Below are 25,552 nucleotides of genomic sequence, written 5' to 3'. Positions count from 1 at the left end.
CCCTGAGCTGGGCCGAGTGTCCCCGTCCTGCCCTGAGATCCGTTCCCTCGGTAACCACAGCTCCGGCCGACTAGGGGAACTCTCTAAAGGAATCACCTTATCGAAACACTAAAAGTTCAGTTAGAAGAAAGGCCTCTCCTGATTCTTCCTAAAAATACAGCAGAAAGGCTATAAAAGATAAAAATCCAAAAAGAATGGGATAAAGGGATTGGTCTGTTTCCATTAAGAGAGGTTCCCATAGGAGGGGACGGATCAGAGTTTGTAAACGCTCCTTTGACTTTGTCTGAGGTCTGAAATTTAAAGAAATAAATAAAAGGGATATTTGGAGGATCCCATAGGCATAGCTGAACAATTAGACCAACTTCTAGGCCCAAACATTTATACTTGAGAAGAGATGCGGTTGGTAATGAAAATAATATTTTTCTCAGTAAGAAAAGCAATTAATCAGAGCAACTGAAATAAAAGATGAAGAAAAAGATAATCTGCAGAGACCCCCAGAGAAGACAAAATGCCAACTGGACCTCCAGAGTGGGGTTAAAATAATGAGGAGGGGAGTAAACACATGAATTGTTATTGTAATTGCATAACCAAGAGAATATATGAGACAGCATATCAAAGGCAAAATGCCAAAACAACAGGTTTTTGAAGGACAGCTTTTACAGGGGAAAGAAGAAACTCCAACTAAATAGATAAGCAAACCTGAGAGAAAAAGGAAAATGGTCCTAAGTAAGCGGAAGATCTGAAAATCTTTAAAGAAATGGGCACATAAAAAAAAAAAATAAGTCATAGGCTCTAATTTTTTTTGGGGGGGACAAATACCATTTGGAGCCTGTGATAACTTTAAAAGTGGGAGAACTGGAATTTATAATAGACACAGGGGCAGAGAGAACCTGCCTATTAAATGTTCCAAAAAGTTATAGTGTGAGCAAACATATAGGGAAAGTAACAGGGGCAAAAAGAGAAAGTTTTACATTTCTAGTCATTAAAGATGTGGTAATTGAAAGAAGAAACTAAAATTTAGATGGGAGATGTGTATTGGTCCCAGGGGCAGGTAGCAATTTATTGGGAAGAGTCTTACAAGTGCAATTAAGAATAGGAGTTATATCAGAAAAGAGGAAAATGACCGCTAGAGTTTTGAAATTAGGCCAAGAGGATGGAAAAAAAAAAAAAAACAACAGAGAAATTTGGGCGGGAGAAAGAAATAGGGGAAGATTAAATATCGACCCCATAAGAGTTACAATTGAGAGAGAAAAAAGAGAAAAGTTGAAGTAGGGAGGTAGTTAGGAAACTCTGAGATGTTCGAATGTGAACTGATGACATATTGGTGCTAGAAGAGAGCAGAAGTGTGAATGAAGGCTTTTTTACATGCAAGGCAGAGAAGACTCTTAACACATGGTTGTTAGGAGGCTATTCAATGCCACACTGGGGTCCAGAAAGGCCTTAGAGGAATGGGCCCTCCTTGAAGAGAGAAGAGGATAAGTTGACTAGAGAAAGAAAAAGAATGTCAGGAGCGCCTGGGGACGCCAAGTTTGGGGTTGTCAAGGCTGGGAGGTGTCTGAGCGCTCCCTACGAGCGGCGAGGTCTCGGGGGCTGCGGCAGGGACCGATCCATGGAGGTGACCCGCGGCGGGGCTGGCAGCAGAGGACACAGGTTTGCCGGCCAGGAGCGGGCTGGCTCCATGGCGGAACTGCCGGGGGCTCCCAGACTGTCGGGGTGCCGAGTCCAGGATGGCAATGTCAGCCCGGTAAGTGGGCCGAGAGAGAGAGAAGGGGAGAGAGGGAGAGGAGAAGAGAGAGAGAGAGAGGGAGCAAAAGAGACCCAAGGCAGATCCCCAGGGTCCCCATGCCCGTGGCTGCTCCCCCTGCTCCGGCCCTGCAGCCAAGGGGCAGCACCGGGGGAAGGGCGAAGAACAGCACTGACAGCAAGGGTGTGAAAAGAGGGGGAGGGGGCCAGCACTAAAAGATAAACTCAAAGCAGAGATTGATGACTCTCCAAACCTCCAAACCTCACAAAGCGGTTTATTTTTCTTAAGTAAGAAGTTTTTTGGTATTTTTTTCTTTTGTGTGTTTTGTTTGCCGTTAACGAGAAGGTTTTTTTTTTTTTCTGAAGAAGAGGCTGCTGTAGAGAAAGCTTTTAGCTAAATGCAGAAAGTTTAGAAGGAAAATAAATAGTAAAAGTCAATGCAGTAATATCTTTCTTTTATTACTATGCTGTTAAGAAGTCCTTTCCAGGTACTACTGAAGCAACAATCAGAATCAAGGAAAGAGGGTGGATTCATGCCAGCAGAATCAAAGGACTTGTGAAGGAACCTGAAAAATGGACTATCACATTTAAAGCGGGTGATACCAAACTGACTTCCCAATGGGGACTGAGTGGTAAGAGTTTGGGAAAACCCCAATGATCCAAGAAATGTACAAAGAATTATACTGAATTAAGAAATAAGTTAAGACTTATATCACTGGTTTTGAGCACTGTCTGAATAGAACATCTCCTTAAGAGAAGAATACTTCAGATAGAAGGTTTAAGACTGTTTTTGCATTTTGACCTTAGCCTGAGAGTTGTACAGGGGAGAAGGTGAATTGGCATTTCCATTAGTAAACTTTATTTGAATAATTTCAGTACTGGATGAAATAAACAGGGCCAGGAGACTTCTTCTCCTTTTTAATGCCTTTATTAAAAGTGATCAGCTCAGGATTGGGCGGCTCGGCAGGGCTGCAGTCCCCGTCGCGTCTCCCGGGGCGACTCAGAGGAGGAGGATGTGCGCAGCTCTGTCCACTAGGGGCAGAGCCAGGGGATCCAGTCCTCGTGGGAGCTTTTTAGGGCTTGATGTCCCCGTCAAATGTTGATCCTTTGAGCTTTTCAGATGGCTGGTCCCGGCGTTGGGACGACTCTCTGCTCAGGGCAAGAGGGGCTCCGCATCTCTGCAGGCTCCGCACTTGGCTCCTCATGTCCAGACACCACTTTAGTCTCTCAATTCCTATTTGGCTCGTTGTTTTTGGGGTTTTCCCTGTGGGTTTCGAGTCCTGGTCTCACAGAGCATTCTGGTCTTTGGAGTCACTTTGCATAACCCCCCCACACCCTCTCAGGTGTCTTCCCTATATTGGAAGAGCGCACTGCCTCGGGGAAGGGCCATTACTCCACCCAGCCAGGCTTTTTACTAATACAAAGGAGGAGATAAGCTCCAACGACCCGTGATTACCATGACAAAACACTAAGAACTCTGGCAGAGACAGAGACCTGGCTGCTTCCCTGTAACTCCCTCTCACAAAAAAAAAAATTAACCGAATTTTTGTTCATAACAGTCCCCCCTCTTTTTCTTTGATCGAGCTTAAATTCTTAAGCTCGCATCAACTCACAATTTTTTGTTTTGAATCTACTATAAATCTCTTGTGCACTTTGGTAATCATGGTTACTTAACCTTGTTACTTTTCTTGGTTTCTCCAGGTTGGTTTGTACAGCTAATACTGTTTTACTAAAACAGATAAATAAGCATAGTAAAAAGAGCAATCCTCCAAGTCTACACATAGTGAGAAAAACCACCTTTTCCCATACATATTTTCTGAAAATCTCTAAGTTCTCCCACCCACTGGGATCAAGTGTAGGAGTTTGATCTTGATTATTTACACATGCCTATCTTTTTATTTCGTTTGAAATGTCCCTAATAATTGAATTCTTTATTTTTAATACTGCCTGGAGCCGGATGACTTTGTTCAACACAGATTTTGGGATCCGAACTTGGCTTTTACAATTTTGGATTTTCTCAATTTCTATTTCACTTTCCTGGTTTTGTTTAATTTCTCCCAAATCATTATATATAGGAACTCCCAAACTTGATCCAGTTTCTCTGGGTAATAAGAAAATTGGTTTTATCACCCTAGCAATGCAGTTGCCAGATGAGATCAAACTTAGGGGTTTAGAGCTCCCCTGAAATGTGTTCCAAAAGGGGTTTATCTCTTTTCCAGTACACTCATATAAATACTTGTAACAAACAATATTTCTTACTATTTTCACCATTTCTTTGCTTTTTACTAGATCTGCTGAGCTTGTTTCAGTAGCATCACATTCAAAGCACAACCTCTATAGGGCACTCTCCTAGGAGTGGCTGCCTAAAAGTGGCAGTATTCTGGGCTATCCAATACACTCTCTTATTTTTCTGATAAAGGACCAATTGGGAGAGGTTAACACAATCAGGGTTAGAACTGATGTGGACTCTCAACAAGGAGCTCTCTTCCTCCTCATAGCAGGGTTGGTAGCATTCACTGCACGGCTCAGCTGGGCTCCCCAGAGCACCACCAGCAATCAGAGCCATCAGTACTACCCTTCCCAAGAGTCCGGTATGGGTCATCTTGCACAGCCTGCCCACCCGGCCTTGCCTCTTGGGGAATTTTTTTCTGAGGAGAAGCTTCCAAGCTCTTTAGAGTCCCTTCTACCCGCTTCTCTGGTTAAGCCTCTCTTGGTCTGTTCCCTACAAATTTTAGTTTCCCCCCCCAGGGGAGTGTTCTGTAGAGGATTAACGTGGAGTCTTTAGAAATATACTGGGGAACTTAAACTAGAATTACTTATTTACAGCCTTAAACTTTTTACCAACATAATTTACACAAAACAGTTTTGAAACATTTTAAGCAATATTAGAACTCTGATACCAATTTTTTCTATACAGTTCAGTCTTTTTGACTCTTCCTCCTGAGAGTCAACTTTAAATCTCAGTATACTCAGGTGAATTAACTTGTGATGTGGATGAATCCTTATCCAGTGCCCGGAGGTGAGTGGTGTGGACTCTGGCCCAATGCCAGAGGGAAAAACTGGGAGTCTGGCCCAATGCCAGAATGCCAGAGGGAAAAAAAACTGATGTTGAATCTTGGTCTATTGCCAGGGGGTGAGAGTGACTAACATAGTTTACACAAAACAGTCTTGAAACATTTTACTAATGTCTTCCCATACAGTTCAGTCTTTTTGACTCTTCCTTTTAAGAGTCAACTTTAAATCCTTTGGTCCTTTTATCACAGTATACTCAGGTGATTTAGTTAGTGTAGCAGATGAATCTTGTCCAGCGCTGGGGAGTGAGAGTGGTGTGGACTCTGGCTCAATGCCAGAGGGAAAGGCTGATGTTGTTTCTGGTCCCGTACCTCGGGGAGAGACTGGCCCTTTTATTCTTGTAATATGAGTCCAACCTTTTTCTTTGGTCCGCACAGCTGAATTAGTGATCAGGAGCACCTGGAAGGAGCCTTCAAATTTAGGCATTAGTGTTCCCGTATTCCATGATTTTATCAAAACCCAATCTCCTGGGCTAATGTTGTGAACTTTTGTGTCAAGAGGGGAAGTTTGAGGAAGGTATCCTTTCTTTCTAAGTCCTTCCAGAGTTCTTCCAATTATTTCTAAATACTTTCTGGTAGCTTCTTCCCCTTCCAGATAGTCTCCTGTGCTATAAGGTGTTAGCAAGAATGGCAGCCCAAACATCATTTCATAAGGTGAAATTCTTATGCCCGACCAAGGTCTTGTTCTGATGCGCAATAGCGCTAGGGGCAAACATTTCAGCCAATTCATTTTTGTTTCTTCAATCAATTTAGTTAACACATTTTTGAGGGTTTTGTTCATTCGCTCCACCCTCCCAGAACTCTGGGGATGCCACGGAGTATGCAACCTCCATTTCATTCCTAAAGCCCCAACTATATTTTGTAATGTTTGGGACACAAAATGTGGACCTTGGTCTGAGTCTATGGTGTTCACCATTCCATATCTGGGGATAATGTTCTCTAGGATTGCTTTTGCTACAACTTGAGCTGTTTCCCTTCTGGTCGGGAAGGCTTCTACCCAGTGTGTGAGATGATCAACCATAACCAGTAAATATCTTTACCCTTGCACTGGGGGCATCTCAGTGAAATATATCTGTATGCTTTGGAAGGGTCTCAAGGCTAATTCCCTTCCTCCGGGTGCTACTTTTCTCATAACTTTCTGGTTCACTTTTTGACAAATGACACACCCTCTCGTAACAGCTTTAGCCAGGCTATATACACCAATGCATAGGTTATTCCTTAAGAAATGATCACATAGTCCTTGGACTCCCCAGTGAGTTAATTTGTGTAATTCTGTTAGCACTGTCCGAGCCAGTGCTTTATTCAAAAACACCCGTCCGTCTGAGGTTAACCACTCTCCCTGTTGTCCTTGATGTAACTTTAAATCCTTTATAGCTTCTAATTCTTCTTCACTGAATACAGATGCTTCCCTTTTTTCCCCTTCTTCGGGTGTCATTTTTGCCTTTAAAATTTTTACTGGATCCCCTGGTTCTAAAGCTGCTTCTTTGGCTATCTGATCAGCCAGTCGGTTTCCTCTAACTTCAAAACTGTCTCCTCTCTGGTGCCCCTTTATATGGACCACTGCTATTTCTGTAGGTTTCTGTAGAGCTTCTAATACTGATCTAACTAGGTTCTCATGGGCTAAACTTTTTCCCTTCGAACTTAAATATCCACGTTCTTCCCATATTTTCCCAAATGTGTGAACCGTCCCATACGCATATTGGGAGTCCGTATAAATGGTTCCCCAGTCCCCCTCCAGTAAATCCAGTCCCCTTTTCAGGGCATAGATTTCGCAACTTTGGGCTGACCAGTTTGGTGATAGTTTCCCTTTTTCTGCAATTTGTAATGTTTCTCCATCTATAATGGCATAACCTGAAGCTTTTTTTCCATTTACTACCCTTGAAGAGCCATCTATGAATAAGCTTTTTCCAGTTGGTAGAGGCTGATCTTCCAAATCTTCTCTTACTTTTGTTTGGAGATAAACCAGTTCAAGACAATCATGTTCTAAATTCTCTATAGGCTCTCCCATTAGGAATTGTGCTGGATTGAGGGCATTTGATGTGATAAATTCTAAGTCCTCTGTGTTCATTAGTATTATCTCATATTTTAATATTCTAGCATCGGTTAACCACTGCTGAGCCCTCTGTCTCAGTACTGCCTTAAGATCATGAGGAGTATGCACTTTAATTTTTCCTTGTAAGGTCAATTTTTGAGTCTCCTCTATCAGGATTGCGGTTGCTACTACTGCTTGTATACAAACTGGCCAGCCTCTAGCCACTGAATCTAACAATTTGGATATGTATGCCACAGGTTTCCTGCACCCTCCCCACTCTTGAGTTAATACTCCATAGGCTATACCTCCTTCGGCACTCACAAACAGGTCAAAGCCCTTCCTGAGGTCTGGTAAGCTTAGGACAGGGGCAGAAGACAATTTGTTTTTTAAGTTTTCCAATTGTTGATCATCCTCAGCTGTCCAAATTAGGGGTTCTGGATCCACTAGTTTATTGTACAGAAATTTCACACTCTGTGTGTATTGATCTAACCATAACTTACAATACCTGAACAAGCCCAGGAGTTTTCTCACATCTCTTTTCATTTTCGGGGCCGGGAGAGCTAAAATACCTGAAATTCTGAAATTTCTCCATGAGGCAGAAAGTGCAATTGCATTTCCAGCCCAAAGCCCATGAGGAGTGGGGCGTGCAGAGCTGTGCCAGACCCAGGCCAGCAGCTGCACCGCCAGAGGGTTTTGGTTCCTGCCCAGGGCAGCTGGTGCATCTCTGCCGTGAGTGCCTCCCCTTCCAGGTGCCCATGGACAGCAGGTGCAGGGTTCTGCACGGGGCATGGAACAGGCTGGGAATGTCTGCTGGCAACAGAGTGCAGCGGAGAGCAAACAGTCCAGAATGGTCCTGCAGTGTGTGACAGAGAACTCCTGACACAGCTGTGACTGAGCCAGTGAGGGAAGGCACTGCTGGGCCTGCTGTTTGTGAGGAGAGAAGGGCTGCTGGGTGACAGGAGGGCTGGAGGCGGCCTTGGGCTCAGTGATCACAAAATGCTTGTGTTTGATTCCCAGAGAAGGAACGAGAGATGTTGGGGAAGTGTTGACCTGCAGCACATTGTGAATTTGTTAAGCTTTACCAGGCAGCGCTTAGTTGTACCTTCCCTCACACCAGTGGTTGATGTGTGCAAGTGGATGTCTTAGCCTTGAGAATAAAGACAGTGGGCCTACTGAGGAGGTAGCTGCAATGCATTGAAGGAAAAGAAGAATTCTCCTCTTAACCATAGGAGAATTTGAGGAACGGGATGTTCACCACATGACCACCAGAGACCCTCAAGAGACCCCTACTCTAAATTTCAGTAATTTTGGGGAAGTGATTTAAACATGTCAAATACTTTGTGAGATGTTGGTAATTTAGCTGCTAGAGAATGGAAAATTACAAAGCTGTGGCTAATTCCAAGTCCGGCACCTGCAAGATAGTGTGTCCTTGGGGCCTAGCTGTAGTAGGATAACAGTGAAAGAGACATGAGAAAAGAGAGATGTAACCCCTAAGGAATGAGGAAGAGTTCATGGCATAGTTTAACCAATAGATTGCTTGGCTTACAGAATATTCATAAGCTTATTGCTCGCTGTATAAGTGTCTGATGCTCTCTTCAATAAACGGAACTTGCTTATCACTCATATTGAGTGTCCGAGTCTACCCTCACCGACAAATGACTCATCCCCGACAAAGGCCTCATTCTGCAACAGTGAGAATGTTTAGCCTGTGAGTTTGAGCAAAGTAATGAATAAAAGTAATGAAAGTAATGTCTTAGGTCTATGGATGCTAACACGTGGGTGTGCATGTTTCAGGGCACTGATTCCTCACACACCCAGCACTGAAATAAAGTAATGCCTCTTTTCTCACACTGAGCTGGCAGTGTGGATCGTGCCCTGCTGGGTAGCTTTCATTTTGGTAATTCCTATTGAAGCATAAAGAATGGTCGAACTGAAATCTTTTCCAGTTGTTTCCCTTTGGTTTACCTGTTTGAGGGTTGAAATTCTGTGCTGCAGGTGTCCTGGGTGTGTGCAGAGCAGTGCAGCCCCAGAAACCCCTTGGCTTGCCCACAAGTTGTCATGCCTTGCTGCCAGGTGTGCCCAGCTGTGGCAGGAGAAGGAGCCCGCAGCGCAGTGGGCACCGTGCCCTGCCCAGCCGGGGCTCTCTGGCACAGAGCGCCAGCACCGTTCAACCCGCTCCTGCCTTGGCTTCCCCTGGCACACAGAAGCCTCTGGAAATCAGCACCGCCAGTGGCGTTCCCAGCTTGGAGCGGCTGCTGCTGGCGGGCAGATGCTGCCAGTTCGACTGCTGCCAAAGGGAAAGAAAGGCAGAGCACAGGAAGAGATGTACATACACAGCAGCCCTGGGAACATCCAATAAACATGCAGATATATGGGGTGATTTGTTAGGAATTACTTCAGCTGCTATGCCAATAGTGCTTTCTCTCCTGGTTCTGTACAATGCTTTGAGCCATTTTCTTGGTCTGGTTTCCTTTGCTTGTGTCCCATCTGAGTGCTCAGCTGGGGTACAGGCTGTAGGTGCTTGGGGCACTCTTGGAGTTCCTCCTGGATCCCCTGAACAACAGGGTTTGGCCCATGAGGGGAATTTGTGCTGCTTTGTTACAGAGAAGAACTTCCCAGGCCATTTTGTGTTTGCTGTAGAGAAGGTTGGTAATTGCTTTGCATAAATTCACAGACTAACATGCTTTGTGATGCTTTTCTTTGTCATACTTTGCTTTGTGATATCACGGCATGGTTGCCACATGGTCGCGGTGACATCAGAAGGTTGCCTTGGTGCACGGAAGGCCTCAGTGTCAGAGCAGCCCTAGGCCTTGCTCACATCAGGAGAACCCTCCTGGTTGGAGCATTGGTCAGTGGGCAGTTCCACTCTGACTGACCATTTGTTTTTCTAGTGTTGGAGAAGACTGGCACAGCGCTTGGACAATGATCCACCATCTGGCCACGGCAGCTTTTGCTGCTTATGGTGTTTGTTTTTCTGCCTATTATGTTACACACTTTGCACGTAAGTAGAGTTTTCCCTTCTGCTTAGGTTAGGGTGTATCCTAAGCTGGCTTTTGTATGTCTTCCTGCTGGTCACTGAGTTTCTGATGTTGAAAGAGAAAGAGCATTAGGATGCCACTGCTTAAGTAAAGCTCATGTCATGACGTTCAGCTAAAAAGGGGGTGTCTGTAGCCACAGGGACAGCAATTGCAGGGGAACCTTCAGGGCTTCTGTTCCCTCCAAGGGAGAGTCTGTGGCAGCAGAGTCTGTCATTTCCTCAGTTTGCTGGAGCAAGCAAGACACCTGTGAAAATGTAGACTGGCAGACCTTCTTGGAAGGCCTTCTAAAAACTCTGCAGTTGTTCCCAGAATTCAGAAAAAGCTTATTTCTTTTAAAATTTTGTCATGAAAAGATTTGACTGTCTAACTTGACCTTTTCAAAGGACCTCAAGGAGAGGATTTCAGAAGCTATTTCATGTCTTTGGTAGAACAGGAGCACTGAGTGTTAAAGAACAATTTGCATTTTCTTGGTCATGTTTGTATTCATTTACTGGCAAAACAGGCCAAATTGTAGGCACAAGCAAGAATATTGTCCTGATCTCTTGCTGACTGTGTGAATGAAATGTGTCTGCTGGAGGGATGTTGTGAAACAGGAAATCCTCTCTTTTTGGGTCAACTTGTTCTGTGGGATTCAGCAGCCCAGGCACTATTCTGTCAGCATCTGGTTCATTTTCCCTTCCCACTACAGGACACCTGAAGCATGTATTCTGCAGTGCTGAAGATCCTGAGGTGAGTGATAAAGGAACATCTCATGTTCCTGGTGTTTAAGAATTATAGAGCAAGCTGAGAGCTTGGCCAGTAGCAATAGAGTGTAGAGGGCCAGCTAGGAAGGCTGAAAGAAAATCTATTTTCATGCCTGAAGAAAAATAACAAAGTCCAAAATGGATATTTTAAATTTCTATATCAGAGCTTTGAAGAATTACAAACTTAATTTTGAAGAGAGAACCTTGCTTCCTGAAGGCAGATAGGGTGGAATATTTATGTAGGAGCAATTTCCTGTACAGTTGAATTAGACAATTTTAATTTAGTCAGAGTCCCTTAGAATTCTATTCCTATCAAACTTTATGATATCTACTTAGAAGATGTGGTTATAGAACAGGAAGGCCATCTTGCAATGGTGCCTGCTGGATCTGAAGTGCAATGGGCACCTTTGTGTCTGGGGAGCTGCATGGGCCCAAAGGACGCAGGGCTGGCGCCCGTGAGCAGCTGAAGATGAGGCAGCGTGGGGCCAGGGGGCCAAGCAGGCCAAGGGCACGGTGGCTGTGCCAGCAGCAGTGGGGCAGCAGGTGCAGGCAGTGAGTGTGGCCTGTGCTGGGCAGCGCTGCGGCCACAGCTGGAGTGCTGTGTGCAGCTGTGGGCCCTGGGAAGCAGAAAGTCATGGAGGGGCTGCAGCGTGTGCACAGAAGGACAGGGGAGCTGGGCAAGGGGTGCAGCACAAGGCCAGGGAGGAGGGGCTGCGGGAGCTTTAGCCTGGACAATGGGGGCTCATGAGGGACCTTCAGGCAGACTTCCATAGATCCCTGCCATAGATCCATAGAGCCAATGCTCAGCACAAGGGCTGTTTCCCTGCCAAACATCCCTTCACTGCATCCAAGTGCTTTAGACACTGGAGTGGGTAACACTTTCATATTTTGTTTGCTTATTTGTTTGTTTGCTAGACAGAGAAGCCTTGTGTGATTTCTCCTTCTCCAGGGAGCAAGGGAGCTTTTTCTCAGTCTTTCCTGCCCTTTTCCAGCACTGGCAGAAACACATCACTTTCAGGTTAACGGCTCCCGGGTCTTTTGGCAGCCCAGGGAATCAGTGTGTGTTGTGTTTGGGAATTCAGCAGGAAATCAATGCCCTGGCATTCCAGCTGTTGCTCAGAGATTAGAGGAGTTGGAGGGGCTGGGCTGCATTTCTGACTCCAGCCACTTTAGCACCATCATTGTGGTTGAGTCCAAGAGAACTTGCCCAAGCACAGATGCACAAAGAGTGCAGTTCCCAGTGCATTGCTCTGGGTCTGATTGCATTCCATAAGGACCCACACGCTCCAGACTCCCCAAGAGTGTGGATTACTGAAGCAACAGGAGAGCAAGTTCAGGATGGCTGCTGATCGGGGCACTGCTACCGAGTGCTGATGTGTGTAGTGACAGAAAGGACAGTATTGATTCAGGGTGACCCCCCGTGGCGAAAAATGAGCTTTGACTCTATGATTTAGAAGGTTAAACAAATGCTTTCTTAGGCTATGTTATATTACACTTAGTACTATATTAAAACTGTACTAAAGAGATACTATACTAAAAAGCTACTAAAGAAAAACTCGTGACTGTTTCCAGACAGTCACAACACAGCTTTTATCTAATTAGCTAATCAAGCTAAACAACTATCACTAAAATCCAATTAACAAATCACTTTCAGTAAACAATCACTATAACACATTCTACATGAACTAAACAAAAAGAACAGCCAGTAGAAATAATAATTGTTTTCTTTTCTTCTCTAAGTTTCTCACTGCCTTCCCTTAAAAAAGACCTAAGAGAGAGAATTATATCTCTCTCTGTTCAAAGAATGTAAATACCACAGCACAGTAAAGAGAGATTATAAAAGTGAGATCTGTCTATCTGTCTATTTGAATCTTCCTGGCTCTGCTCCAAAGCAGTGGAAGATGCAAAGCTCACTTAAAGGCATCCCTTCAGGAGAGGAGTAGAGACAAGTTCCACTGACTGATCATGAGCAGGCAGAGATGTTTCCCCCTCCAGAGATGGTTGTTTCTGCCCCTCCTGTTTTCCTCCTCTAGCCTCTTGTGCCCTGAAGCCTTCTTTTTATCCTTTAAATTTTTGCATGTCCTGAGGGAGTGGAACTATGCCATGCTGTAGCTGGGGTCTGGTGACTTTGCTCATACACGCATTACATGACACATGGTTTCCTTCACTGGCATCCCCAGGGCTGTGTGAGTGCATTCGTTAATGGGGCCTTATGAGAAACTCTGTTACTGCTGGTCGGAGTTCTCAGTTGACAGAAGAGGGAGAAGAAACACCTTGGTCCTCCTCCATATACTGAGGTGGCCACAGAGGTTCTCTGACTTCCATCAGAGATCTTTGCATGCATCCTCATCTCCTGAATGACCCGGTTTTCTAACAAGAGTGTGGATGTCAGGAAGGAGGAATGCTGGTGCAGGCCTGAAGAGAAGGTGAACCCCAGAAGTGTCTCTTACAAGGAGTGAGCTCACCCAGGAAGCCCCTGCAGAGCCAGGATGGAGCTGTGGGACAGGGCGGGGTGTCAGTCACTACTGAAAGACAAACAGGACATGGCAGAAGCAGAGGGAGGCTCTCACCAGCCTTTCATTTCACCTTGAGAAATGCCACCCCTTCCCTGTCAGCTGCCTGAGAGGCTGTTGGAGCTTCAGTCCCAGTGGCCCCTGATTGTAGGGCCAGGGTCACTTTGGAATCTGTGCCTTCCCTCGGGCAGAGAACGACCCAGGAGAGCAGCAGCACAGTGCTTTGGGAACGTGTGAGCCCAGCAGCCTTTGAGTCTTGGCCCACAAAAGGGCATGTAGGAAGTTGAAACCCATCTTCTCTTGCTTTCTGTGCAGGTGCTTCTAGAGAAAGAGCAGGAGCACACTGCCTCATCTGAGATGCCATGCCAAACTCACGGAGAGCTGTTCCCTGCCCGAGGGCAGGAAGAGCAGCTCAGGCAGCAGGTGGAAGAGCCACAGGAGAATGGCCAGGTAAGCCTGACTGGCCAGGGCACAGAGGGAAGGGCAGGAAGAGGGGCATAAACCAGAGCTCTTAAGACTGAGGAGGCCAGGAGTCCCACAGTCACTGAAAGGACAGAGCCTTGCAATCTGCAGAGATCAGCCCGGGGACAGGATGGTTACAGTGGAAGCAGAGCTGGGAAGGGAAGCAGTAAGAAGGGGCTGAATAAATGTGATTTGGAGGCTAAAATAGGGAAAAGCTGAGCTTGATGGCAGCTCTCAGTCACTTGCTCTGCTTTTGTGTGTACAGAACATCAAGGCAGAGCCACAAGCAGAGCTTTCTGAAGCTCAGAGTGCCATCATGGCAGCGAAGAGGAGGAATGAAGACATCCAAGAGGAGAAGAATCTCCCTATGCAGAGGGGCAATCAACAAAAACAGGTGAATGAAGTAATGTCAGCCACTCCACTCATGAAACTGAGTCCTTTCTGTTGTTCTTTACAGAAAATTGATGAACAGATGCAGACAGAGCTGCAGGAAATTGAGGCTAGGACCAAGGCAAGGAAGAAGAGGCTAGAAGAAAAAATTAAAATCATCAAAGAGAAAATGAATTGCCTCCTTCAGGAGCAAAAGACTCCAGAAAAGCAAGTGAGTGAAATAGCAATAGGCACTGCAGTCACCCAAGGGGTGGTTTCTGCCTGCCCTGCCTTTCCAGTGCAGAGCAGCAGGGGGGTGGGTGATGCCTCTGAGTGCCATCCTGATGAGGCCTCTGTCAGAGCTGTTCTCAAAGACACTTCCTGCTCTGCTGCATCTCAGCTGATGCTCTAGACAGTGGCATTACTCCTTTGGCCATTTAGCCAGCAGTCACCTGAACGAACTCCTGCTGGCTTCTTCCAGGTGGCCTTGTTTCTTGAGGTGTTTTTGCAGGTGAACATGGTCACTCACATAGAAATGGAATACGAGCTACAAGCTGTCTGTATCCCTTGTGAATCTGCTCCTGTCCTTTCCTTTACTTTCTTCCCAGTCAATGACTCCTGGCTGACGGGGACAAGCTGTAGTCTCTGACTGCTTTGTTCTGTTTGACTTGAGGTGGAAGTGTCGCCATCCTACCTGGCAGCCTGCAGAGAGTTCCAGCAAATGACGGGCAACCAAGAGGCCGGAGGCTGGCATGAGGCCCAGGAACTGAACCATCCAGAGATGCTGCAGGATAAGCTCATCCCGAGGAAGGTGCAGAAAAAGAGAATTTCATGGCAGGAGGTAGAACATAAGAATGAGAAGCTGCAAATGTATCTGCAGGCCTAGGAGGGGGAAAGGAGTCTTTGAGAGAAGTGGAGCAGTCGTTGCTGCGGTCATCCTTTAGAACAACAAACTGGCTATGAACTCGAGTAAAACCAGCCTTTGCTTTTGACCATTTGGTTTCACAAGTGGACATCGAAAGCAATCCAATTAAAGAGCTCTGCATGTGGCTGACAGCAGCTTCCTAAGGGCTTGCATTTCAAATGGCAATCTCTCTTGTATTTCAGGGCAATCTCTGCCACACCTTCCTGACATCAACTCATCTCTTGTCTCAGACCTACACCGACTCTGACACTGAAGCTGCTGCAGCAGCAGCAGTGCCATCCCAAGGAGCCTTTGCTCCCCAGCTGAAGAAGTGGAGCCTGAGCCCTTGGTTCACCTCCCGTGCTGACCCAGCTGCTGCTCAGCAACAGGAGATGGCGAGTGACTCCCTGGAGCAGCAGAGTACGTCTGGTATCTTTCTTATCTGAGGGACAGTGTGTTGTGTGCGCGTGTCAGCATAGCTGTACCAAAGGGTTCTGCTCAGTGTCGTGTCGCAGAAGTGCTGGCAGTACTCCGAGGCAGCAAGAGAGAGCTCTGGGTGTTCCTGCTGCCTCTGAGGGCAGCTTAGACTAGCTGCAGTTTGCATGGGCTTCCCTCTCTGCCGAAGGCAGAAGCAGGGATTGTTCCTGGATCAGCAGAAGGCTGTGACTGCTTGAGTCCTAGCCACTGGCAGAACCCTTCTGAGATCAGTCTCTAGGAGAACACATCAAGCCCTTTGTGATTCTGCAGCACAACCCAATGGATCTGCTTCTTGCCTGTAACAGCTGCCAGTGCAGTGCTCTCAGATAAGATCTGGTAGGGTTGAGAAGAGAGCCCAGTGGATTCTGTGTCTACCATCACCTGTTGGGACAAAAAGGGCACTGACCTTCACCTCGGTGTGGCTGATCTCAAAGCCCATCCTGTTGTGTCCTGAATGGGGGCAACAGCTTGTCCGAGACTGAGGCTGACTCTGGGTTCTTCCCATCAGTGCCTGTCAGTGCTCATGCTTGGGCTTTGCCAGCCTTGTTGTGGTCGCTGCCCTGCCCCTGAGGGCTGTTGGGAATGCAGAGGCTGGAGCCTTCCTTAGCTGGGAGGGTCCCGCTGCTGCCCGGCTGCTGCAGCGCGGAGCTGCCTGAGGCAGCAGCCCCTGCTCTGGGCCGGCTTCTGCCTCGCACGGCCTGGGCTCACAAGAGGGTCAGCATCTCCTCTGGGCAGCTCTCTGTGTCACAGGGGTGCCTGAGGAGCACTGCTGTCCTCTGTGCCCGTGCCCGCCGTGCCGAGTTGGGAAGATGGGGACGTGTGTGGTGCCAAGAGGGCGAGTGCAATGGGAGCGACTGATCCGCGCTGTCAGGGTGAAGAGAAGCGGCGCGGTTCTTCACGCGGGGCACGGGCAAGGGCATCTTTGGGGTCAGCCTGCTCATAAAGGGTTAGGGTCCTGATGCTGAAAGCCCCGTGGGGATTGGTTCTAGCATGAGCTGCTCTGGTTTACAAACGCAGAGGCATTCTTCTGGTAAACTGCTGCAAGGTGGAAAAGATGGGAACACTTGGCAATATTCCTCCTGTTCTGAACATCACATCTATTCAGAGGAATTGATTCTAGATGTCCAGGTGCATTTAATCTTAGCAAGTAGAAAACCTTTTCTAAATCTCACAGTGTTTATTCCCAAGAAAACAAAGGCACTGTTAGTTCCAGCTCTCCTTAATGTTTCTAGATGACAAACTTACTTGCCTTGCTAGGTATTCTCTTCTGGTCTCAGTCTCCTCTGAATGTATCTCCCTATGCTTCCCTGTGTGCCTGCTGTCAAGAGGTCTCCCACTTCAAAGGATGCTAGAAATCAGTTTCTGTGCTAGCCACTTGTGCTGTGGGCCTGCTGTTCTTTTCTTGTTGTTCCAGTTGCTGTTCCTGTTGATGTTAGCCAGCTGTCCACCAAGAGAGGGCTCAGAGCCCCAGACAGTGGGGCTGCCTTTTGTATCTCCTAGAAGGTGGGATCTCTGCTTTAAAGTGAACATCTTGCATTTTGTTTCCCGCAGGGGGAATGGTGAAGATGGAAAATCCTATTCTAAAATACATTGAACTGGAAAATATTGGCAGTGGGTGAGTCCAAGCAATGTTAATTGTATAAAACTATGCATCAGGTGTTTTGCTGGTGGAATAGGTATCAAGTGTAAAGTCAGGCAAGCTGCAAATGTGTTCAGGCACTGGGCTGAGATTGCCAGTGCTGATCAGAATTTCTAAGTGTACTCAGAAGGCCTTGTCAAAGACATCTCCATGCTTGCAGTATCCTGCAGGTCTGCAGCACTGGCAGCACAGATCTCCTGTGTGGGCTGGCTTTCACTGCAAGATCTAAATGGCTTCTCCTTTCTCTGTTTCTGTTTTGTTTCTAGGACTTTTGGAGATGTTTTCAAAGCACTCAACAGTGCCACAGGAGTAGAGGTAAATGTCAACAGCCCCTGCAGACTCTGCTGCACTCGAGGGCTTTCCCCTCTGGTGTGAGCTGTGACTGGAGCTTTGGGCAGAGCTGTGCTGAAAAGGCACAAGAAGCACAGACTGGTGCCAGCCCACAAAACACATTTGAGACTTTGTCCTCCTCAGCTGCCGGAAGGAAGGCATGGAGGGCAGCGGTTCCTTTCAGAGAAGGACGCGCTCGCTCGCTCTCCATTGCTAAAACAAAGGTGGTGCCTTTGTGCACCTCACTGCTCTTTGAGGCTACAGCTTCAGTCCTGGATTTTCATTTCTGGCTGTCAGCAAATGCATCTGAAAGTTACTGGTAGTTCCTTAGCCACTTGCAGTGCTGCACTTGGGAACTGCACATAGGGAGAGACGTGCAAGGCGTCCCTGAAAGCCCTAAGCCCTGCCCATAGCCCAAGATATATCCACAGAGCATTAAGGCATGGATTACTTCTTCTGAGTCCCAAACAAAGCAGCAGAGAGTGTGGTCAGAGGTTTGTGGGTGATAGCTGAGACACTGCTGTTACCAAGTGGTCAAGGCAAAATGTCAGTGGCCCCACGTGTCCTGTAACTGGCTCCCAAGGGAGCAGAGAAATGAGCTGTTGGAATGTCAGTTCCTAATTACTGCAGTGCCTAATCACAAGGCAGTTTGGCACAGCTCAGCTGTATCATTGCAAAATCACTCCCTCCACGTGCCTTGTGGTCTCATGCCACCAGCTTCTCGAGTTACTGATTTTCAATGTCATTTTAGGTGGCCATCAAGAAAATACAGCTTCAAGGACTGAGGAAGAAGGAACTAAAAGTCAGTGAACTCATGGTCATGAAGGTGAACAGGAATGCCAACCTGGTCAACTGTTTAGACAGGTGAGTTGTGCTTTTGTCCTATGAATGTTTGTTCACATATTGCAAACATGCAAGGTAAAATCCCACTTTGGTCACTGGCAGAAAATAGAGGTGAAATTATTGGCTAATTATTATTGCTCTTTTCATCTCCAGTGGATGGGGAGAGATTGCATTTTTTCTGCACGAGTCTTTGCTGGCACATGGTATTTGAAAATTGTTTAAAAACCCGGATGAGTCATGTCTTACAAAATCAATGATCTCTATATTCACCGCCACCACTTTGTTTTGGAGCTTGATTTTTTTTAAGTGTCTTCCTACGTCCAGGTATACTAACAAGGATTTCCCTTGGATTGTTGCCACTGTTTTCCATTGCTATGCATGCCAGGAAGACTAGGTGCTTTTTTCCAGAAACACCATGTGTGACAGGTTTTATATCTGGGTTATTACTAAACTGCACATTTTGCTTCCTGCCCATCTAAGACATCTCCTTTTTTGCAGCTGTGCCTTTCTCCTTGAGACTGCACAGATGGCAAACAATGCACAGCCAAGAGGGAGTGTCTCTTCCTTTATTTTGTCTTTGTCTCAAAGGGACCTGTAAAGAAGAATCAACCCATCTTTTCCAAACAGCAACCTAGCCATGTACATTTATCTCCACGCCCTTGTTTCCTCCTTTCAGCTACCTTGTGGGTGAGGAGCTGTCCCTGGTTATGGAGTACATGGATGGAGGCACTCTGAGCGATGTCATCAGCCAGACCTACTTGTCAGAAGATGAGATGGCAGCCATCAGTCGGGAGGTCAGCAATCCCATCTGTGTTTCCAAGGCCTTGGGCAGCATTGTCTGGGAAACAGGGGCTCAGAGCTGGAGTGATTTCCTGTGCCAAGCTTTGTTTCTGTGTTGCTGCTATTCTATGGGCAAGTAAAGGCATCTCAAGTGAAAGGCCTGCCAGTGCCCCTGCACTCCCTGTACTCAGTGCCAGTACTCTTATCTCCTGCTGTTGTATTCTCGCTCTGTCTCTTGTATTTGTATTTGCTGTTCTCCACCTTGCCTCTCTAAATGTTTGCCTGGAGTTTGTCTTCACTGCATTCCTTGCCTGTAAAAGCAAAGGTGCTGGTGGCAGGATTTGAAATGATCAGCAAAGAAAAAAGACTCATTTCTCACAGTCCTCAGCTGAAAAGGATAGAAGTGAAGCCAAAATGCTCTTTGCTTATGGAAAATGACTGGTGGGATACTTCCAAGTCTGTGCTGAGGCCAGCAAGAAAATCTTTGTTGTGCAGCCTCCCACCCAAAAGTGATCCACTTCACAATAAAGGGAGGGATTTCTGATTTCTCCTTTCAGAACCCCTCCTTTGTCCTCTGCATGGAAAAAGCAGGTCCACTGCAGCAGGAGTCATCCTGGCTGGTTGGCAGGGAACAGCCTACAACAGCAGGTGCTGTTGCTCTTTCAAAAGCTGACATGCCTTTCTGCAGAAAGGTCCTGCTCTGCAGGTGTTGGAGCAGCAAGCTCTTCCTCTCAGTGGCCATTACTGTTCTGCCATTACTCCCCATTCCCGCAGAGAGGGAATCTTTTCGATTCTTTGCTTCCTTTCTTGTGTGATGAAATCACATCACTCATTTTTGACCTCCTGTTTCTGTTTTCTCTCTCAGTGCCTGCAAGGACTGGATTATCTTCATTCAAACCATGTTATCCACCAAGATGTGAAAAGCAGAAACATCCTTCTCAGAACCGACGGCTCTGTCAAGCTGGGTCAGTATATTCTTGGTCAGGTGCAGCATTCCAGGGATGTGGGTGTGGGGCTGCTTGGAGTGACTGCCAGCTCCCCAAAAATGGTGCTGGTGGCAGTGCAGGGACACCTGCTGTGAGCTGAGGGCACAGTTGCAACGTGCACAGAGGTAGAAGGAACCACAAGCAGTCAAGAGTGGCCTTGCTCTGTGTGTGTCCCTTCCAGACAGAGGGAGCTGCAATCTAAAGCTTCAGGGGAATAAAGTCCACTGCTGTGAGCAGCGTTAAGAAATCTGGGTTTTTTTGGAAGTGGCCAATTCCATACTCCATTGGCTAAAGCCCCAAGGAAATTGAGCGTGGACAGTTCTCCAGGAGATCCAACAGCACATTCTTAGTTTGAGAGTGGGGAATTCTTTTGCTTGGTTTCCTCATTGGAGCTGGCTCTCATGGTTTGTTATTTTCTCCACAGCTGACTTTGGCCTCTTTGCTCAGCTCAGCCCTGAGCAGGGCAGACGGAGCTCCGTGGCCGGCGCTGCTGGGTGGCTGGCGCCTGAAGTGGTGACAGGTCAACCATGTGGCCCCAAAGTGGACATATGGTCTTTGGGAATCGTGGGCATCGAAATGGTGGAACGAGAAGTTCCTTCCTGGAATGCAACTCCTGTCCTGGTAAGGTGCAAATACTCACTGATCCACCTGTCTTTCTCACCTGTCCCATGCTCTGTGTGCCATTGGACAAAATCCCATTGCCATCTGCTGGCACCACTTCCACCAAGGTCCCCTTCTAAAAATGCCCCTGCAACACATCAGCATCTGCTGTAGCTTTGGTTGTATCAGAAAGGGAAGGGGCAGTTCAGAAACCTAACCAGTTCAGAAACCTGCCAGTTTGGCCTCCAGCCACGCCTGACATTTCTCACTTGTTTTTTGAACAATGTTGGAACTCTGTTTCTGAAGGACAGTAATTTTTCAGTGGAGAGGGTAGACATGTGATAAATATCCTGAGCAATGGAGGTTAGACCTTCCCAGTTTCAATTTTATAGAAAACATAAGAAAAAAAGGAAAAAGAAAAGTAAGCAAAAAAGAAAAAGAGAAAAAACCCTACTATCAAAGCAATGCCCAAGAAGTTCTGCTTGCTTTTTCATTTTTTAAACACAGCTCTTCTCTTCCATTCTGTAGCATCTTTTCCAAATCCTGTGGGTCTTCAAGACATTCAGGCTTTCAAGTCATCTATCCATTTTTCAGTCACCTGGGTGGGTGTCCTGGATAAGTTTAGGATGTGTTTGTCTCCAACTGCAGTTAGAATTGTTTGCCAAACCCTTGGCTGTTTCTGGTACTTTTACAAGTTGATGAGCTTGCAGGCAGGTGCCTGGGCTGGGATCCAGCGTGGGCAGTTGACACCGGTGCTGTGTTTCTTTACCACAGGAGCAGGGCCATCCCTGGCCTGCACAGTTCTAATGACAGGGAGAGCTCCAGTTCCCCACCATGGCCAGTGGCTGAGCTCAGCTGAGAGTCAGGATAAAACCCTCTTTGTCACCTCTGGTGATGTGGGAAAAGGACAGAAAGCCACATAAATTATTTGTACACAAGGGGAGTGCATTGCCATTTCCGGCTTTGAAATTCTCTTTTGGGTTAAAGAGGATAATAGCAAAGTCTCTTTGGTCACCATCTATTTCAGTGCCACGAGCACAGAGTTATCATGACAGTGGTGGGCATTTTTATGGAGACTCCAAGGCCTCTTGCCATTGTTATTTTTGTCTATTTGAGATGGATTCTGCAAGCTGAGGTTTGAATAGATCCAAGATGGTGTCTTATGTTTCTAAATACCATCATGCAAAAGCAGAATGAACTCTCTCCCTCTGACTTGTCAGCATGGTAGGGCTTGGTTCCACAAGAACTCCACTGGGTAATGATCAGCCGATGTCTTGCCAATTTACACTGTAATTCCCTGGCCTGAGGAATATCAGAAAGACCTGCTGAGCTCCATGGACACTGTCAGCTGCATGGAAGTGAGCATCTTTGGCCTTGCTGAAGAAACTGGAGCTCAGCTTAGGTTAGATGCTCTTGAGCAGGAGAAAGGCTGGAATCCTCAGGGGTTTCCAGAGGCCTGCGTGCCCAGAGGGACTGAGTTCTGGGGGGCAGCTGGATGTTTCTGCTCATCATGGAAAGGGATTACCAGACAGCTCAAGCCTCACCACAGGCAAACACTCCCCAGCTCTTCTCAGGAAACATTTGCTTTGGGTTTCAAGTTGTTCCCACTTGTCTGTCTGGGAAGATGCCCCTAAAATCACAAGACAAGCCTCTCAGAACTGGTGTTACATTTCCAGAAATGAAGAAAAGAATCCCAAACACAAGAAAGTTGCTAAGGCACTGATTTTTAGAGAGGAACTTAACCCCTCGTGCAGTTTCTTCTCACTGGGAAACATGCCTGAAACCTGGGCATGAGGGTGTAAAGGCCACAAAGTCTCTTCTGCTTCTTGTGCAGTGCTGCTGAAACACTCAGTAACCTTGTTTCTCTCCTAGCCCAAAGCAACATTCTCCACATCACCAAGCCAGAGCCTGGTGATGTGGAGAGCCTGCCAAAACCTGCCATTTGTTTCCTGGCACTTTCTGGGATGGGCCTACCATTCATGCATTGACTTGAGTAGCCAAATGAGTAGAGGGTGATCGTAGGGATGGAACCTCTCCTTCTGATTTGACCATGAAAAGTTTTTCTTTTCCATGTAAGGAAAGCAGAAATTTTCAGGCTGCTGAGAGACAGAGCTGCAGGTGGCTCCTGTGTGCCCAATGTTTTCATCCCAGTACATTTGTGCATGCATCTTAATGTGTCTGTGCTGAAGATGAGATTCCAAATGTTTGTTTCCTTACCTGAAAAATACCTGGTGGATTTTTTTTCCTTCCAATTTCCATTTTTTTCAAGAACAAAGCTAAAAGCTTGATTAGTTTTGTTTTGTGGCAGCTGTGCTTAAGGGACCAAGAAGCACTGCAGAAATACTTTCCATGTACTAATGCTTGGATACAGTAGAGTTAGTATAGCAAAGTCCTTCTTCCAAAAAGCCTCTCAAGCTGATATGAATCCTCAGGGAAGGAAATGTGCTTGTGCTGATGTAGTTCTCACTAACTAGGTCAGTCAGTGAAATCAGCTGCCAAGGCAAGATCTGTGGGATGGTGGGAAAGCTGTGGCTGCATCGGGGTTTGGGTTTTTGGTTGGTAAAGGAAAGTCATCTCTGGGTCTCTGCCAGGGCAGAAACTGCCACTGCAGAGTGGAGCTTAATCAATGGGATCTGGGAGAGCAGTGACAGATGGGAAAGAAGCAGGTGGAGCCTGGTGTCTCCTTTTTCCCCAGCCTCAACTCCTGATAGCCACAGGAGGAAGACAAAAGCTGCAGCAGCCCAACCTATTTTCATCTTGCCTGCGTGACTTCCTGAGCTGCTGCCTGCAGAGAGACGAGGCGCGGCGCTGGTCTGCCAAGGAGCTGCTGCAGGTAAAATGTGCAGGGGCTGCAGGGGAAACAGGCTCTGAGCAATGGGCTCCTCCTCCACTCAAGCCCAAGGCAGCAGATGAGCTCCCTTCCTCCTCACCTCCATTCTTGGTGCTCTTCAAATGAAAACAGTGAGGAATCCTAGACTAGGCTGGGCTGGCAGGGCCCTGTAAAGGTCCTGTGGTGCAAGTGTCCTGCAATGAGCAGGGACATCTTTAAAGAGATCAGGTTGCTCAGAGCCCTTTCCCACTGGGGCCGGAATGGTTGCAGGGATGGGGCACCTACAAGCTCTCGGGGCAAGCTGTGCCAGGGTTCCACCATGCTCCAAGAAAACAAGTTCTTCCTTAGACCTACTCTGATTAGATACCTTTAGTGTTTAAAAATATTTGTCCGTATCCCATTGTAACTGGCCCTGTTAAAAAAGATGTCCCCCTCTTTCTCCAAAGCAACTCTGAAGTCTTGGAAAGTGGCACTAAAGTCTCCCTGGGGCCTGTTCTTCACAAAACTGAATAACTCCAGCTCCCTCTGCATTTCCTGAGAGGAGAGGTGCTCTGTCGTCTGACTGTTTCTGTTGCCCTCTTTTGTGATTTGGTGGAGTGTTCAGTTTTATCTAATGGCAAAAGAATTGAACTAGAGCAGTGCGGGGTACAGAGACATGAAATGGTGGTGGAGGAGCCCAAGGAAGCCAGTCCCAGCTGAGCAGTCAGAGATTTGGCTGTGGGCAGGAGGGGTTGTGGGGGGCTCACTGTGAGCCTCTGAGGGGCCCTGGTTTGTGCCCCCCAGCCCACCCTCAGAGGTTTCTGCCACGCAAACAGGGACAGCTGGGAGGGACTTGTCCCAGCCCCATCTGCTGCCTGGCATGCTCAAGCAGATGGGAACTGTGCCAGAGTTCCTGCCAGGCTGTGTGGCAGAGAGGGAACTGCAGGGCCCAGTGCCACTGGGCTGGCCCTGCTGGGAAGGAAGGAGCCATCCAGCACACGAGGGGCAGGGCATGGAAAGGTAGACACTGCTTTCTGTCCCTGTGGGAATCAGCACAGTGCCTGTCTTTCAAAAGCAGGGACCAATGTGAGCCACTGGAGTTTCCTGAAAGGAAGAAACCCCAGGGACAGAAAGCACCATTTCTAGAGCACTGGCAGGGCAAAAATCCCAACAAGATAAAGAAACCTGAATAAATGGATGAGTGGGATTCTTGGCCAGGTTTTGCTGTGATGGCAGGGTCCTGCACATGACTGCTGGGTAGCAGATGGTCCCACTGCTCCTCTTTTTGAGTCTTTTTAGGACCCAGAACAATCCTGATTGAGCTTGTGAAGCACTGAGCTTGGAAAATAATGGTTCACTTTTCACTGTTCTTTGTTTTTTGTTGTTTGGTTTATTGTATGTTTTTGGTTTGTTTATTTTGTTTTGGATTTGTTTTTTTTTTTTTTGCGTTTTATTTTCTTTTTTGTTTTTGTTTTTGTATTCTTTTTTTGATTTTCTGGGGTTTTTTTGTGAACAGCATCCATTTATAACATCAGCCAAGGCTGCATCCACCCTGGCACCACTCATCATCTCAGTGAAGAGGAGGATGGAGAAGCAAACAGCGCTATAATCATATCAGGACCATTTTCTCCATAGCCATCTTAGAGTAGGATTGTAGAGTAGAACTGTACAGTAGGATTTAGAGTAGGATTTAGAGTGGGACTATGTGGAGAAAAGAAAAAAGACTCTGCACAATTTATTGTAAATCAAGGAGAAGCCATTTATTGTGATTCTAAACATAGTTTATAATTAGTTCCTATCCTATGGCTTTCTGTAGTCAGGCATTGTTTGGTTGCATCTTTTTCTTAATCTAATTGGTAGATGATGTAAGGGTCATTTTATTTGGGTTGCTACCCCTTTGTCTCTCAGCAACTCTTCTGCTTCTTTCTGCTTGCAACATCACCTAGTCCTAGAAGGTTAGTTAGTTTATTTAGCTCCAGAAGGTTAGGCTGGTTTATTTAGTGCCTGTCCATTTTTCTCTAAATACCAACCTACAGGATTATAGAGTAGGATTGTAAATAAATAAAGTTTCTGAAACTTTAACTCATCTGGAAGAATCCTTTCTTTCTCACCCTGTGAACAAGCTGAGCATTCCATCCGAGTTGTCAGCTGTCTCTTAAAGGTGCAATGGCTTCTTTGGTGTTGTGAAAAGTACATATTACAGGACAGGCTCT

At 46.7% G+C, this 25,552-nt stretch overlaps 2 protein-coding genes across 2 annotated transcripts in view; one reads left to right on the top strand and one right to left on the bottom strand.

Annotated features, from left to right (window-relative positions):
• LOC141728045 (uncharacterized) overlaps positions 1-25,552 on the bottom strand; it is a 621,306-nt gene that overhangs the window by 212,454 nt on the left and 383,300 nt on the right. The window lies entirely within an intron of this gene.
• LOC141728057 (serine/threonine-protein kinase PAK 3-like) lies at positions 1,473-25,552 on the top strand. Its single transcript, XM_074534360.1, has 16 exons — positions 1,473-1,744; positions 2,219-2,375; positions 9,738-9,847; positions 10,573-10,613; positions 13,456-13,590; positions 13,868-14,203; positions 14,645-14,782; positions 15,079-15,295; positions 16,904-16,967; positions 17,258-17,306; positions 18,073-18,185; positions 18,841-18,958; positions 19,810-19,909; positions 20,355-20,551; positions 23,226-23,363; positions 24,856-25,552. Exons 2-16 carry the CDS (start codon positions 2,362-2,364, stop codon positions 24,946-24,948), a joined length of 1,863 nt encoding a protein of 620 aa, XP_074390461.1. The 5' UTR covers positions 1,473-1,744; positions 2,219-2,361; the 3' UTR covers positions 24,949-25,552.

Source organism: Zonotrichia albicollis, unplaced genomic scaffold (assembly GCF_047830755.1).
Source record: "Zonotrichia albicollis isolate bZonAlb1 unplaced genomic scaffold, bZonAlb1.hap1 Scaffold_83, whole genome shotgun sequence".
Classification (NCBI taxonomy): domain Eukaryota; kingdom Metazoa; phylum Chordata; class Aves; order Passeriformes; family Passerellidae; genus Zonotrichia; species Zonotrichia albicollis.
The sequence above is the reverse complement of the archived record's forward strand: the minus strand, read 5'-3'. Positions and strand labels throughout refer to the sequence as shown.